Raw genomic sequence first — 11,792 nt, 5'->3', positions numbered from 1 at the left:
GGGCAATGGGTCTGTAGTCATTTAGACCTGTGGGCCTTGGTTTTTTGGGGACAGGGATGATGGTGGAGGATTTGAAGCAGGCTGGCACGTGGCAGGTCTCCAGTTAGGTGTTGAAGATGTCTGTGAACACTGGAGACAGCTGATCAGCACAGTGCTTCAGGGATGATGGAGAGACAGAGTCAGGACCGGCTGCTTTGTGGGGGTTCTGCTTCTTAAAAAGCCTGTTGACATCTCTCTCCAGAGAGAGATGTTTCTTTGGTAGGGGAGGAGGGGGGTTCTGATGTGGCTCTGATGTGGAGGTTAGTGTCAGGCTTGTCCCACTGTCTTTCAAAGCGGCGGTAGAACTCATTCAGATCATTGGCCAGGCGGAAGTCGTTAATGGAGTGGGGGGGTTTAGGTTTGTACTTTGTGATCTTTCTGAGCCCTTTCACGACAGGTTTACACAGTTTTAGTTTCTGCCTGTATGTGGGAATCAGGTGGACCATCACATGGTCAGAGTGGCCCAGTGCAGCCCGGGGGACGGCGTGATAAGCACCACTGATTGTGGTGTAACAGTGGTCCAGAGTGTTCCCCTCTCTGGTCGGGCAATTAACAAACTGTCTGTATTTGGGCAGTTCGTGGCTGAGGTTCCCTTTGTTAAAGTCACCAAGTACAATAACTACGGAGTCCGGGTTGGTCCGCTCCACACACAGTATCTGCTGTGGCCTGTGGTGGGATGTAAACACCGACCAGGATGATTGAGGTGAACTCACGGGGGGAGTAGAAGGGCCTGCAGTTTATGATGAAAGTCTCCAGGTCAGGAGAACAGTGCTGCAGGATCACTGTCACGTCTTTGCACCAGCCACTGTTTGCATAAAAGCAGATTCCTCCACCTTTGGTTTTGCCGGACAGCTCTGTGTCGCGATCCGCTCTGAAGAGCTGGAAGCCGGCCAGCTCCAGCGCAGAGTTCGGAATCGATCCACACAGCCACGTCTCCGTGAAGCACAGGACGGAAGATGAAGAAAAGTCGCTGTTCTTCTGCACCAGTAGCTGAAGTTCATCCAGTTTGTTGGGCAGTGAACGCACCTTGGAGAGAAAGATACCTGGGAGCGGTGTGCGGAGTCCGCGCCGGCAGAGACGCGCAGGCGCACCGGCACGTTTTCCTCTCCTCCTGCGTTTCACTGTGAGAGCAACGGTCAGTGACCTCTGACCAAAATGTCCAATAATCCCACAGATGAGTCGAGAAAAGTAGGAAAAAAATCCACTGGAGTTGTTTCTCTGATATTAATGAGCTCTTCTCTGGTGAAAGAGCTCCGGAAACCAAGGCAGAAACTAAATTTATAAAGAAAATAAGGCAAAAGAGTGCGCAGCAACACACCGAGGCGCCATGGTGACAGAATGCTTGCCATGCTTGGCATTTTAAAAGAGGAACCATGTTTCCAGCTTCAGGACCTCAGAGCAGAAGCTATTGATCTGCAGCCTCAATCGTCATCCTCCGCCTGTAAACATTATCCACCTAAATGTAATTTAGGTGGATGAAGAATTCAAAAGCTACAGCAGTAAAATTGGTTCTATTTGACCACACCCACCACAGTTCATCACCGAAAAATTATTTGTGAAGTCTCAGATCAATGAGGACAGTGTGGGTCATTTAAACATGACATGAACCACGTCTGGTGAAGTTTGGATCAAGGATCAATATTCAATATGAATCAATATTTCTGAGCTGACTTCCCACCACGTGGAGGTGCTGACGTCACCACCACTTAGAGTTTCAGAACCAATCAGAGAACTGTGGAACCACGACACACGCTCACTACAGTCACCTGTCTCCGTCACTCACACGACAGCAGCCAAAGGTCCGAAAAGGTCCGATGAGCCGACAGAAGCCGAAAAGGTCCGATGAGCCGACAGAAGCCGAAGACCTCCGAAGAGCCGACTGGGGGACAGTGAGATTGGCTCCCTCCTCCTCTGTATCTCTCTCCGCATCCATTCCCGGTCAGAGGGTCGGAGGATGAGTCCGCTGCCGGCCGCTCTGTGACGGAGGAGCCTCAGCAGAACGAACAGTACACCGGAGCAGGACCCTCCTCAGCCCGCGGTGAGTCTCATCGATCGCTTATTGGTTCTTGTCGGTTTGTAACCGGCGTGTTATTGACAAATTACCGCTGTGATCGATCCGCGGGCCGTGACGGTCTTTGCCGGTTCACTCACACAGAAAGTGATCAGCGACCTGTCAGTCATCCGGTCCCGGTGATGACATCATCAGCGGTCATACCGTACAGACCCTGATGGAGACAGATCGACTGATCAGCTGATCGAAAGATGATCAAGTGTCAGGTGCGCAGGCCTGAACACACACACACACACACACACACACACACACGCACAGGAGTCTGGCTGCATTATGTCATGCATTCATTTCTGCACAGTGTGATGGAGCAGCGTGTGTGTGTGTGTTTTGGACATGTCATCTGATTTCCTCTGTGAGGGCGGGGCTTACATCAGTGACCTCATATCATGACATCATATGACATCATTGTGGTCCTGGTCCATCCTGTCTGAACACTGAAATAAATTCCATCCCTGGTAGATTTGGTGATGCCTGTGGTTACCATGGTAACATCAGTGGTTTGCACACATGGCCCGTGTGGACCCTCAAGCAACACAGTGTAAAGAGAGCCACATCAAGGACTCAAGGACTCTGAGGCGTGCAGGGAAGATTGTAGCTGACTCCTCCCACCCTGGACACAAACTCTTTGAGACACTCCCCTCTGGCAGGAGGCTGCGGTCCTTCAGGACCAAAACCTCTCGCCACAAAAATAGCTTCTTCCCATCTGCTATTAGCCTCATCAACAAGGCTAGAGAGCCCCACTGTTGCTGATCAATTGCACCAATCACCAGAAAAAATTCCTTGTATGTGAAAACATACTTGGCAATAAAACTGATTCTGATTCTGATTCTGATTCTGATTCTGATCTGCTTTAGCCTCCATCACTGACACAATACAGAGGTGGAGTCCTGGTGTCTGGAGTCTGTTACAGGGGCCACAGGCCTCATGATTCACCTCCTCATCACACAGCAGCCAATTACTGTATCAGGATGATCATGTGATTCAAAGAGCTTTACATGGGGTGTGGGACTGAAGGAGACACCTGAGACTCTGCAGCAGCAGAACCAGGAACCAAAGTCATGTTTGTGTTTCCATGTGGTCTGAAAACATGGGTCCTCACATGGACCCCCCCAGGCCCAGGGTTGAGAAACTGTGATCCACTCAGAGACTGAGTCCCCACAAGGAAGCTCAGTCAGTGTGTTTCTCTGTGAGAGTCTGAGCGTGTGCAGGAGGACTGGTTTCCATGGTTACCATTTGTTAGGCAGCTGAGCTCTAGCGTGAGTGTTTCACTGGTGAAACACCATCTGAACACAGAGACAACACCTGCTCACCTTCTGACCAGGTGTCCTGGCGTTGCATCAGACCTCACCAGGATCGTCTTCCATCAACACATCTGAGCTCCTCTGAAGGAGCCTCTAGGTCCAGGTCTGGACAGTTTATAGGCTCAGATCCAGATCCAGACCATTGCTGCTGCATCAGTAAAAATATGATCAATGATCAATACAAGTGGATGTTGGTGACATCACCTCTCAGACATTTTCTGGTTGTTTGTTGATTACCTGTGACCACTCACATGCACCTGAGACAGGAGCTTGTTTTTCATTGGACAGTGAATAAGGTCATCACTGAAACATGATGTGATGTGAACCTGCTGAATAGTCTGTGTCACTACATGATGATGAAGGAGGATCCAGGTCTGTCCTGTAGTCCTGGCCTCTGAGAGCTGGATCCAGATCAGCCCAGATGTTTAAAACCTCTGTAAAACATCAGACCAGGTGATCACAGTAATCTGATTACACTATCACTTACCTGCATCTGCAGCAACATTACATAATGTGATGTAGGCCCTCCCACTCCGTCTCCTAGCAACAGATACTATGGTCTGTTCTGTGGGCAGCAGAGCATGATCTGAACGGCTGACTGGGTTACCATGGCAATTTCCTCTGAGACTAAAGCAGGCATACACACACACAAACACACAAACACACACACACACACTAACATCCAGATGTGTACTGACACGTGATTGTACACTTTGTCACATGACCTCTTCAGAAGAAGCTCAGTGAATCTGTTGAAAGCTGAAACCTGTACTGTCACAGCAGCATCTGGTGGACATCAGAGGAACTCCAGTATTACAGGACTTTCACACTAAAAGCATGAGCTCAGCGTTGTTACACTGACCTTTAAAACACGTCCAGTAAGATCCTGTCACTGATTGGAGGAACTCACCTCTAACTCCACCCCCTGTCATCTGTACATCCTACTTTGGTGCTCTTATTATCTTATTATCTATTTTCTGGCTACTGTTTTCTTTTTCCTGTTTCCTGTTTTCTATTTTCTGTCTTCTGTTTCCTCTTTTCTGTGTACCTCACTCCTTTGTTGAAGAGTTTATCCAGATGTTCTGATTCACCTGGAGCTCAAACTGAAGGTGAGCACACCTAAGATGTTGCTAATCGTCTCTGTGTGAGGATAACCACAGGTAAAGTTTCTATCTGTGTCCAGGTGAGCCATGCCGTTGGTGAAGCGGATCATTGAACCCAGGTATCTATGTCGTGGCACTCTGCCTGATGGGGTCGCCAGTGAGCTGGAGTGTGTCACCAACAGCACCCTGGCTGCCGTCATCAAACAGCTTGGAGGACTTAGTGAGTGGTGATGGTTATCAGAGTAACTCTGGTTCTATGAGCACAGGAGAACCTCATCAGTCCTTCCTTCATGTTACTGTTCTGTTGATAACAGGCTGTTGTGTGTTGTCAATGTTGACGGCCTGCAGGTCGTCATGCGGAGGACATCTTTGGTGAGCTGTTCACAGAGGCCAACAGTTTCTACCTGAGGATGAACAGCCTGCAGGAGAGAGTGGACCTGCTGGCAGTGAAGGTCACACAGCTGGACTCCACCGTGGAGGAAGGTGGGTCACACTTTCAGGTTCTGCTTCCTGTTCCTGATCCAATCTCATGCTTCATCCTACCATCATTCATTGGGGGGTGGGTTCCTAACCAGAACAGAACAGTACCATGGTCTCAGACTTAAGTGCTGAGTCTGAATTCTACCCAGAAGTCCGGGTAACACTGGAGTCCAGCTCATCTATGAAGGCTGTTACTCAGATTGTTCCTTTGACCATCTGACGACAATCCCAGCCCAGATCAACAGGTAAAGGCCAAGCAAATCTCCACCTCCGCCTGGCTAATTGTGTGTCCATTAGTTCATGAGAACCTTTGTCTCCCCTGTCAAGGTTCAGAGTCTGTGATCTGTTTTTGATGATCCATCGTTAATACGACTGAAACGACACTGGCTGGTTAGCGACTACACCACCACTGCCCCTGTGTAGTAACAGAACTGTTTGTGGTGTAGTGTCTCTGCAGGACATCAACATGAGGAAGGCTTTCAGGAGCAGTACCATCCAGGATCAGCAGGTGGTGTCACAGAGCTCCATTCTTAACCCAGTGCTGGAGATGTACCAACGCTGTGACAAACCCCCACCCCTCAATATCCTGACACCCTACAGGTTAGATCCTTCACCCCAGAGTCTGTAAACTGGACTACACCGCTAGACCCCACCAAGCACAACACTAAACCACTGTTAGCACTGTTAGCACTGTTAGTACTATTAGCACTGTTAGCACTGTTAGTAGCTCATTCAAAACAACAGGAACTGATGTCTGCAAGTTAAACCAGACTTTCTGTTCATCTGTTCATTAGTATAATTACTGTGTGTGTGTGTGTGTGTGTGTGTGTGTAGAGATGATAAGAAGGATGGTCTGAAGTTCTACACTGACCCATCTTACTTCTTTAACCTGTGGAAGGAGAAGATGCTGCAGGCAACAGAGAATAAACGCAAAGAGAAGAGACGACAGAAGGTTAATCTCTCTCTCTCTCTGTCTCTAATAAACCATTGTCTCTCTGTCTCTCTGTCTCTAATAAACCATTGTCTCTCTCTCTAGGAGCAGAAACATGTGGAGGAGTCCTCAGGACGGGAGGTGAAGAAGGTCAGAGTCTGTTCTGTTCTGAATATTCAATGTGTTCAATGTTCCGTCGTTTTATAGTGTTGTTCTTCTTCCTTTGAAGGTACGTAAAGCTCGTAACAGGCGGCAGGAGTGGAACCTGATGGCCTACGACAAGGAGCTCCGCCCAGATGCTCGAGTGACACCGTCACCTTACCACACCTCTGATGGCTCCATGTCACCTGACAGGTAAATACACACATCCACGCTAATGTGAAATCACATTACCACTTCCTGTTCCAACCCATGTCAGAGTAAGAGCATGCAGAGAAAGTTTCCATCCAAACTTTGTCTCCTCAGGCTGATTCTCAGACGACTAACTAACTCCACCCTGCCCCTCCAGGTCAGGGATGTCAGACGACCCCTCCTTCCCCGCCAGCCCCCACCTACGTGATGCCCAGGGGCATGATGGGAAGGATCGTGTCACTGCAGCGACTGGAGGAAGCGGTCAGACTCAGTCGTTGGATCGTGCTCTCCGACCTGCCTCCGCATCCTCTGCAGTTGCTACAGCAACCACCCGCCAGCACTCTCTGGGCCGCAACCAGCCGCATCATCACCACCACCACCCACTGCCACACACTTGCTCAGCCAATCAGAACGGGGCACGGACCAACATTGCCAAGGAGGCCAAGTACACACACATTTTGACAGTTATGAAACTTGAAACAGTTCAGATTTTGTAGTCTGGTCTGGTCTGAGCTGCTGTGGTCTGACTCATGTTTGACCTTTGACCTCCATCTCTCCTCAGTGACCACCAGATCCCTCCGGCCCCCCCGCCACCTCCACCCCTCATGCCTTCTGCGGGACAGATGGGATTTCCCAACAGCTCCAGCCATACTGCTGCCATGGCAACACCGCTGCACCCTGCAGCTGCTCCTGGTAACCAAGGTAACAGACATTTGGGTTGTTGTTGAGTGGGATCCAGATGAACACAAAGAAACTAAACATCTCCTTTGTGTGTCTCTAGGTGGTGCTGCCACCCTCTCTCGTCCTTACAGTCCCTCCCCTCCCCCGCCTCCCCCAGCTAACTATGTCCCCTCCCCCTCCCGGCCTGGAGGCCAGGTCCCACCCTCAGCTGCTGCCGCTCCCCCGTTGCCCCCGACGATGGATGGTAGGAAGCCACCTGGAGGACCGAATGTGCCAATGAACGATGCCCGCAGCGATCTGCTGGCTGCCATACGCAGAGGTCAGCTGATCAGCTGTTAGCAACATGAGCTGTGTTAGCTGAGCACACAGAGAACACCCTGACTGACTATTAGCTTTAGCTCAGAAGAAAACTAGCTTAGCTTCTCACAGCTAAAAGGAAACATGAAAATCTGTTACTGACGAGATGTCAGCGGGAGTCACATCCTGTCTCTGTGAGGTCATCAGAATTAGAACCACAGTCACATAGTGTCCTGTACTCTGATATGTTGTTGAGGTTCTGGTTTGTCCTGGTCTGCAGGAATCCAGCTGAGGAAGGTTCAGGAGCAACGTGAGCAGGAGGAGGCCAAGAAAAGAGAGCCCACAGGAAACGATGTCGCCACCATCCTGTCACGGCGCATTGCTGTTGAGTACAGCGAATCAGAGGAGGAGTCTGAACCCGAGGACCAGGAGTGGTCCGACTGAGGAGAGGAAGAAGTTCACGGTCTAATACCACAGATCCAGATCAGTCCTGACAGAGTGAAAGACCAGCAGACCAGATGAACTTTAGTGTTGGAGTCAATCTGGATCAGGACTCACTGGACTCACCTTTACAAAGTCTGAACAAAGAAACTACAACATTTCAGAGCTACTTCAGAGCCTGACGTCATCATATTGTTAACGAGGCGTGTGGTGTCTGAGACTGTTCCTGTCGTTTGTTAGTCTCTGATCCTCGCTGCGTCTCTGGTGTCTGGTCCTGATTCTGCTGGAGGACAACTCCAGCCTCTTTATTTCAGTTTCTTGTGCCTCTATGAATTTTTCTTTTTCTTCTTAAAAGTTCCTCAGTAGAGATGAAAACTGTTGATTTTACTTACATGTTTAGTGATTTATTTTGCTGCTCAAAAATAAAAACTGCACATTATCTAAAAAGTTTTAAAATATCTCATTGAAAAATTTCAGCTTTTATTTTTACTTTATTTTCATTATATCATAAACATATTATTGTTTCCATGAGTTTGTCTCCTTTAGTTTTATTGATATTTTTGTCTAATTATTTAAAATGTTTGGTTTACTGTTGTGTATTAATATTTGTTTGAAAATTTCTATGTTCACTGTGATTTTGTTGTAAATATTTTGACGTATTTGATCAACAGTATTTTATAGCTGTGAACATCAACGTGTTTCCTCGTGTTCTCTGCTGGTTTTTTGTAATAATCAGATTTCAGCATCTGATTTGTTAGTTGCTATGGTAACCAGATAAGATCTGGTTCGTATCATGTACTTAAATGAGTGTGGAGAAGAAGTTTTCAGACTGACGACCGTCTCCTGCTGCTTTTTTCATTGTTATTTTAGATGCATTTTGTTCTACTTGCGTGATGTTATTTTGCAGCATGAGACTTGTGCATTAGATTCATCAGTATGATGTGATGATGACATCATCCAGTGGACACCACCCTCTGGCAGCAAAGTGCTGTAACTGTTTCAGTATTCAGTATTTTCTGTCTGGTGATGTCATTGCTAACGCTGATGATGTAAACAATAATCTGTCATCAGGAGGGCCGTGTACTTACTGCCCTGTACCATCTGTGCTTGGTTGTAGAGGTTTATCGATTTATTGATCTATTGATCTGTGCTGTGTTCTCTCCTCTGTGGTTTGATGCATGTTGATGGAAAAAATAACAAATTAATTATAAAACACAAACTGTGTCATATGTCTGTCTTCAAAAGAGAAAACTTTATTGACAAAATCAGGTGTGTGTTATGTTTCTTTATGAACTGATTTCTGAGCAGCTGATTGGATTAATGTTCTTACATCAGATTTTATTTATCAGTTAAATTGTAATTAAAATTACAGTATTTCTTAAATTCAGTTTAAGTAAAGTTCATTTGGATTTAAATCTTTTTTTAAACATTTATTGTTTGTATTTATTCATTTCTCATTCTCATCACTAATGTTTTAGAATTATTTGAATATTAGCCTCAGGATCAATCAAACATCATAGATTTAGTGTTTGATGGTAAAACATGACCTCAGGGTCGACAACACCAAGATACTAGGGTATCACTATAGTTACTGGGCTAGATCACCATGGTAACTTACTGTTTGCTTCACACGTGGTTAAGGAATGGTTTCTGACCTCAGTGCTGAAGAAATATTCAGATCCTTTAGTGTAGTAAAAGTACAAGTACCACAAAATACTTCAATACAAGTTAAAGTACTGCATGAAAATCCTACTGAAGTAAAAGTACATAACTATAAGCAGCAACATAAAGTATCAAATCAAAAGTCGTGGTCTGGTTCCTCTGACTGATCAATGATTGTATTGTTAACACTAAGTCGTCAGTGTTGTAGCTGCTGCAGGTGGAGCTGGTTTCACTACTTTACATTCAGTTCATCTACAGACACCTGATTACTCTCGGGGCTCGTCAGGTGATCAATGAGCAATCTTTGATTATTAGTCAGATATTTGATTATTTGAACATTTATTGAAATGAAACCATGTAATAAGTTTGGAGGGGAAAATCACTTCCACTAGTGACGGAAGCAGTTTGATAAATGGTCAATATTTCCTAGTATCAAATAGTATTAAATGGCTCACGTGAAGTACAAGTACCTCAGAATTGTACTCCAGTACTCAGAGTAAATGTACTTGTTGCTTCCACCACTGTACAGAGGGCAGTATAACCACCGAGCTGCTGACTGGCTGCACATCATTTCACACAGAGGAAGAAACGAGTGAAAGGAGCCGGAACGTCAGCTGTTAGTTTTAAATAAAAATACTGAGAATTAAACTCATTGAACCGTAAACACTAAGCGACTATCAACAGAGACTTTTCACCTCTCCAGATCTCCCGCCGCACAACATCAAGCGCTGCACGGAAAACGGTCCGTGCCGAACTCCATTCAAAAATGTGGGAAATGAGTGTGTGCTTCCTCATCTGCCGATAGATTCCGCTGACAGAAGATGAAATAACAACTTTAACAAACGAGCAGAGTTTTCTGGTGAAATCGGCACCAGCAGCTGTGGACTTCTGGGTAATTTGAAAACAGTAACGTTGATTCAACAAACGGAGCATTTTGTTTGGTATAAGACTTCCGGTGTGCACGAGATAAAAAGCTGTATCACGTGACGCAAATAGTGTCTTTCGCGAAACTCAAAAAAATCCACGAAATGAACATTTCCTTGTTTATCCATGGATGGATCCGTTATATCAGACGACGAAACAACAGTTTTTGGTTAAATCGGCGGGAAACAAACAGCTGAGGATTTACAGGAAATCAGTGTTTAGAGTCTCATGTTCAGTGTGTAGAGCATGGATGTATTATGACCTTATAATCTTAAGGTAAGGCCTTATAATACATCCATGGTGTAGAGCCACTGTGCTGTCATCTGTGACTACCACGCAGTGCTTCAAGTTTCACACCAAACTCCATTCAAAATGTAAAATTAGTGTCTCCTCATTTACGACACAGAAACGCAGACGTTTGTGTGTTAACTCTGGTCAGCACAGGTGAGTTTAGCACTGATTGGACTTGGAGAAACAGACATTTGCACATAAAATAAATCCTGACAGCATCCAGACAGCAACTGCCCTCCTCTTCCTCTCCTCCTCCTCTAATATTGAGTCTAGGTGCCTGTGTGGGGTGCGTTTGTTTTGCAGACATGTCGGAGCAGGTGTGGTGCCTGTCGTTCCGACAGCCGTATGCCGGTCTGGTTCTGGATGGGGTGAAGACGGTGGAGAGCCGCTGGAGACCCCTCCTGGCCCCACTGGAAAACAAGACCCTGGCAGTCCACATCGCATGGCGAGACTGGGAGGGGGATGAGTGGCAGGCGGTGCTGAGCGGCCCACTGGGGATGAACCAGGCTCAGATCCAAGAGCTCCTGGAGTCTGGGGAGAGGTTTGGCCGTGGTGTGGTGGCAGGTGGGAAATGATGTCCATTTCCTGATGTTTCTGTTCACAAAGAGTCCCTGAAGGCATCACCTGTGGAAATAAATCTCTTTCAGGACTGGTGGACGTGGGCAGGACCTGGCTCTGCCCTGCCTCCATGCAGCAGGAGGAGCTACAGCAGCTGGAGCGCTCAGCCATTCTGAATGGTCTGCAGGAGAAACACCTGACTTACCTGTCCAATCCTCGCTGGCTGAAGGAGCCGCTGAGCGCCCAAGGAGGTCGTGACCTCTGGACTGTAGAGATCCCTGCAGAGCTGTTACCGTGACGACACAGGTTGCACACAGACAATATGTGTGTATGACCAACATACACGTCTTCATGTCTGTATAAGCAACACTTCTGTTTTCAGCTGTGTGTGTGTGTGTGTTGGACTGTCCTGAAACTTCTCCAGGATGAATCCCAGACGTTAGCACCACCAGCAGACCAGAACCGTCTGAAACCAATTAATGAACAGGACTTTATGAACAGATGAATGCTAATGTAGCATGCTAACATGCTAACATACAAACATACAAACACTTTATATGGACAATGTTAAAATAAAGTGACTTGTCAGATGTTTGTTTCGTCTTCATGTGTGAATGAACCTGACACTCACCTTCATCATCCTCAGAGTGAAGCAGAGGATG

The 11,792-nt window shown here is 46.8% G+C and overlaps 2 protein-coding genes across 8 annotated transcripts; both read left to right on the top strand.

Moving 5' to 3' along the window:
- Window positions 1–1,319: 1,319 nt before the first annotated feature.
- On the top strand, window positions 1,320–8,960 carry LOC139614720 (actin-binding protein WASF3-like). Its single transcript, XM_071472234.1, has 11 exons — window positions 1,320–2,077; window positions 4,595–4,734; window positions 4,863–4,997; window positions 5,441–5,594; window positions 5,829–5,946; window positions 6,031–6,075; window positions 6,155–6,279; window positions 6,434–6,721; window positions 6,839–6,978; window positions 7,058–7,276; window positions 7,535–8,960. Exons 2-11 carry the CDS (start codon window positions 4,602–4,604, stop codon window positions 7,696–7,698), a joined length of 1,521 nt encoding a protein of 506 aa, XP_071328335.1. The 5' UTR covers window positions 1,320–2,077; window positions 4,595–4,601; the 3' UTR covers window positions 7,699–8,960.
- A 779-nt stretch (window positions 8,961–9,739) lies between these two features.
- Window positions 9,740–11,722, top strand: LOC139614724 (protein EOLA1). 7 transcript variants are annotated; one of them, XM_071472242.1, is made up of 4 exons: window positions 9,746–10,504; window positions 10,631–10,725; window positions 10,876–11,136; window positions 11,220–11,722. In XM_071472242.1, the coding sequence occupies exons 3-4, from the start codon at window positions 10,878–10,880 to the stop codon at window positions 11,426–11,428; spliced, it is 468 nt and encodes a 155-aa protein (XP_071328343.1). In that variant the 5' UTR covers window positions 9,746–10,504; window positions 10,631–10,725; window positions 10,876–10,877; the 3' UTR covers window positions 11,429–11,722. The 7 variants fall into 7 exon arrangements, with proteins under 7 accessions (XP_071328344.1, XP_071328346.1, XP_071328341.1 ...); XM_071472241.1 differs by having other exon boundaries at window positions 9,748–10,504; window positions 10,846–11,136; XM_071472243.1 differs by lacking the exon at window positions 10,631–10,725 and having other exon boundaries at window positions 9,740–10,557.
- The last annotated feature ends 70 nt before the right edge of the window (window positions 11,723–11,792 follow it).

This window comes from Trachinotus anak, unplaced genomic scaffold (genome assembly GCF_046630095.1).
Source record: "Trachinotus anak isolate AG129_WGS33_773 ecotype Australia unplaced genomic scaffold, CSIRO_AGI_Tana_v1 ptg000036l, whole genome shotgun sequence".
NCBI lineage: Eukaryota > Metazoa > Chordata > Actinopteri > Carangiformes > Carangidae > Trachinotus > Trachinotus anak.
The sequence above is the reverse complement of the archived record's forward strand: the minus strand, read 5'-3'. Positions and strand labels throughout refer to the sequence as shown.

Bases quoted from the DNA above. Each gene is read 5' to 3' on its own strand.
- LOC139614724 (XM_071472243.1), top strand. From the start codon at position 10,878: ATGTCGGAGCAGGTGTGGTGCCTGTCGTTCCGACAGCCGTATGCCGGT. The intron at 11,137-11,219 runs GTGGGAAATGAT...AATCTCTTTCAG, and splicing joins TGGCCGTGGTGTGGTGGCAG to GACTGGTGGACGTGGGCAGG.
- LOC139614720 (XM_071472234.1), top strand. From the start codon at position 4,602: ATGCCGTTGGTGAAGCGGATCATTGAACCCAGGTATCTATGTCGTGGC. The intron at 4,998-5,440 runs GTGGGTCACACT...TTTGTGGTGTAG, and splicing joins GGACTCCACCGTGGAGGAAG to TGTCTCTGCAGGACATCAAC. The intron at 7,277-7,534 runs GTCAGCTGATCA...CCTGGTCTGCAG, and splicing joins GCTGGCTGCCATACGCAGAG to GAATCCAGCTGAGGAAGGTT.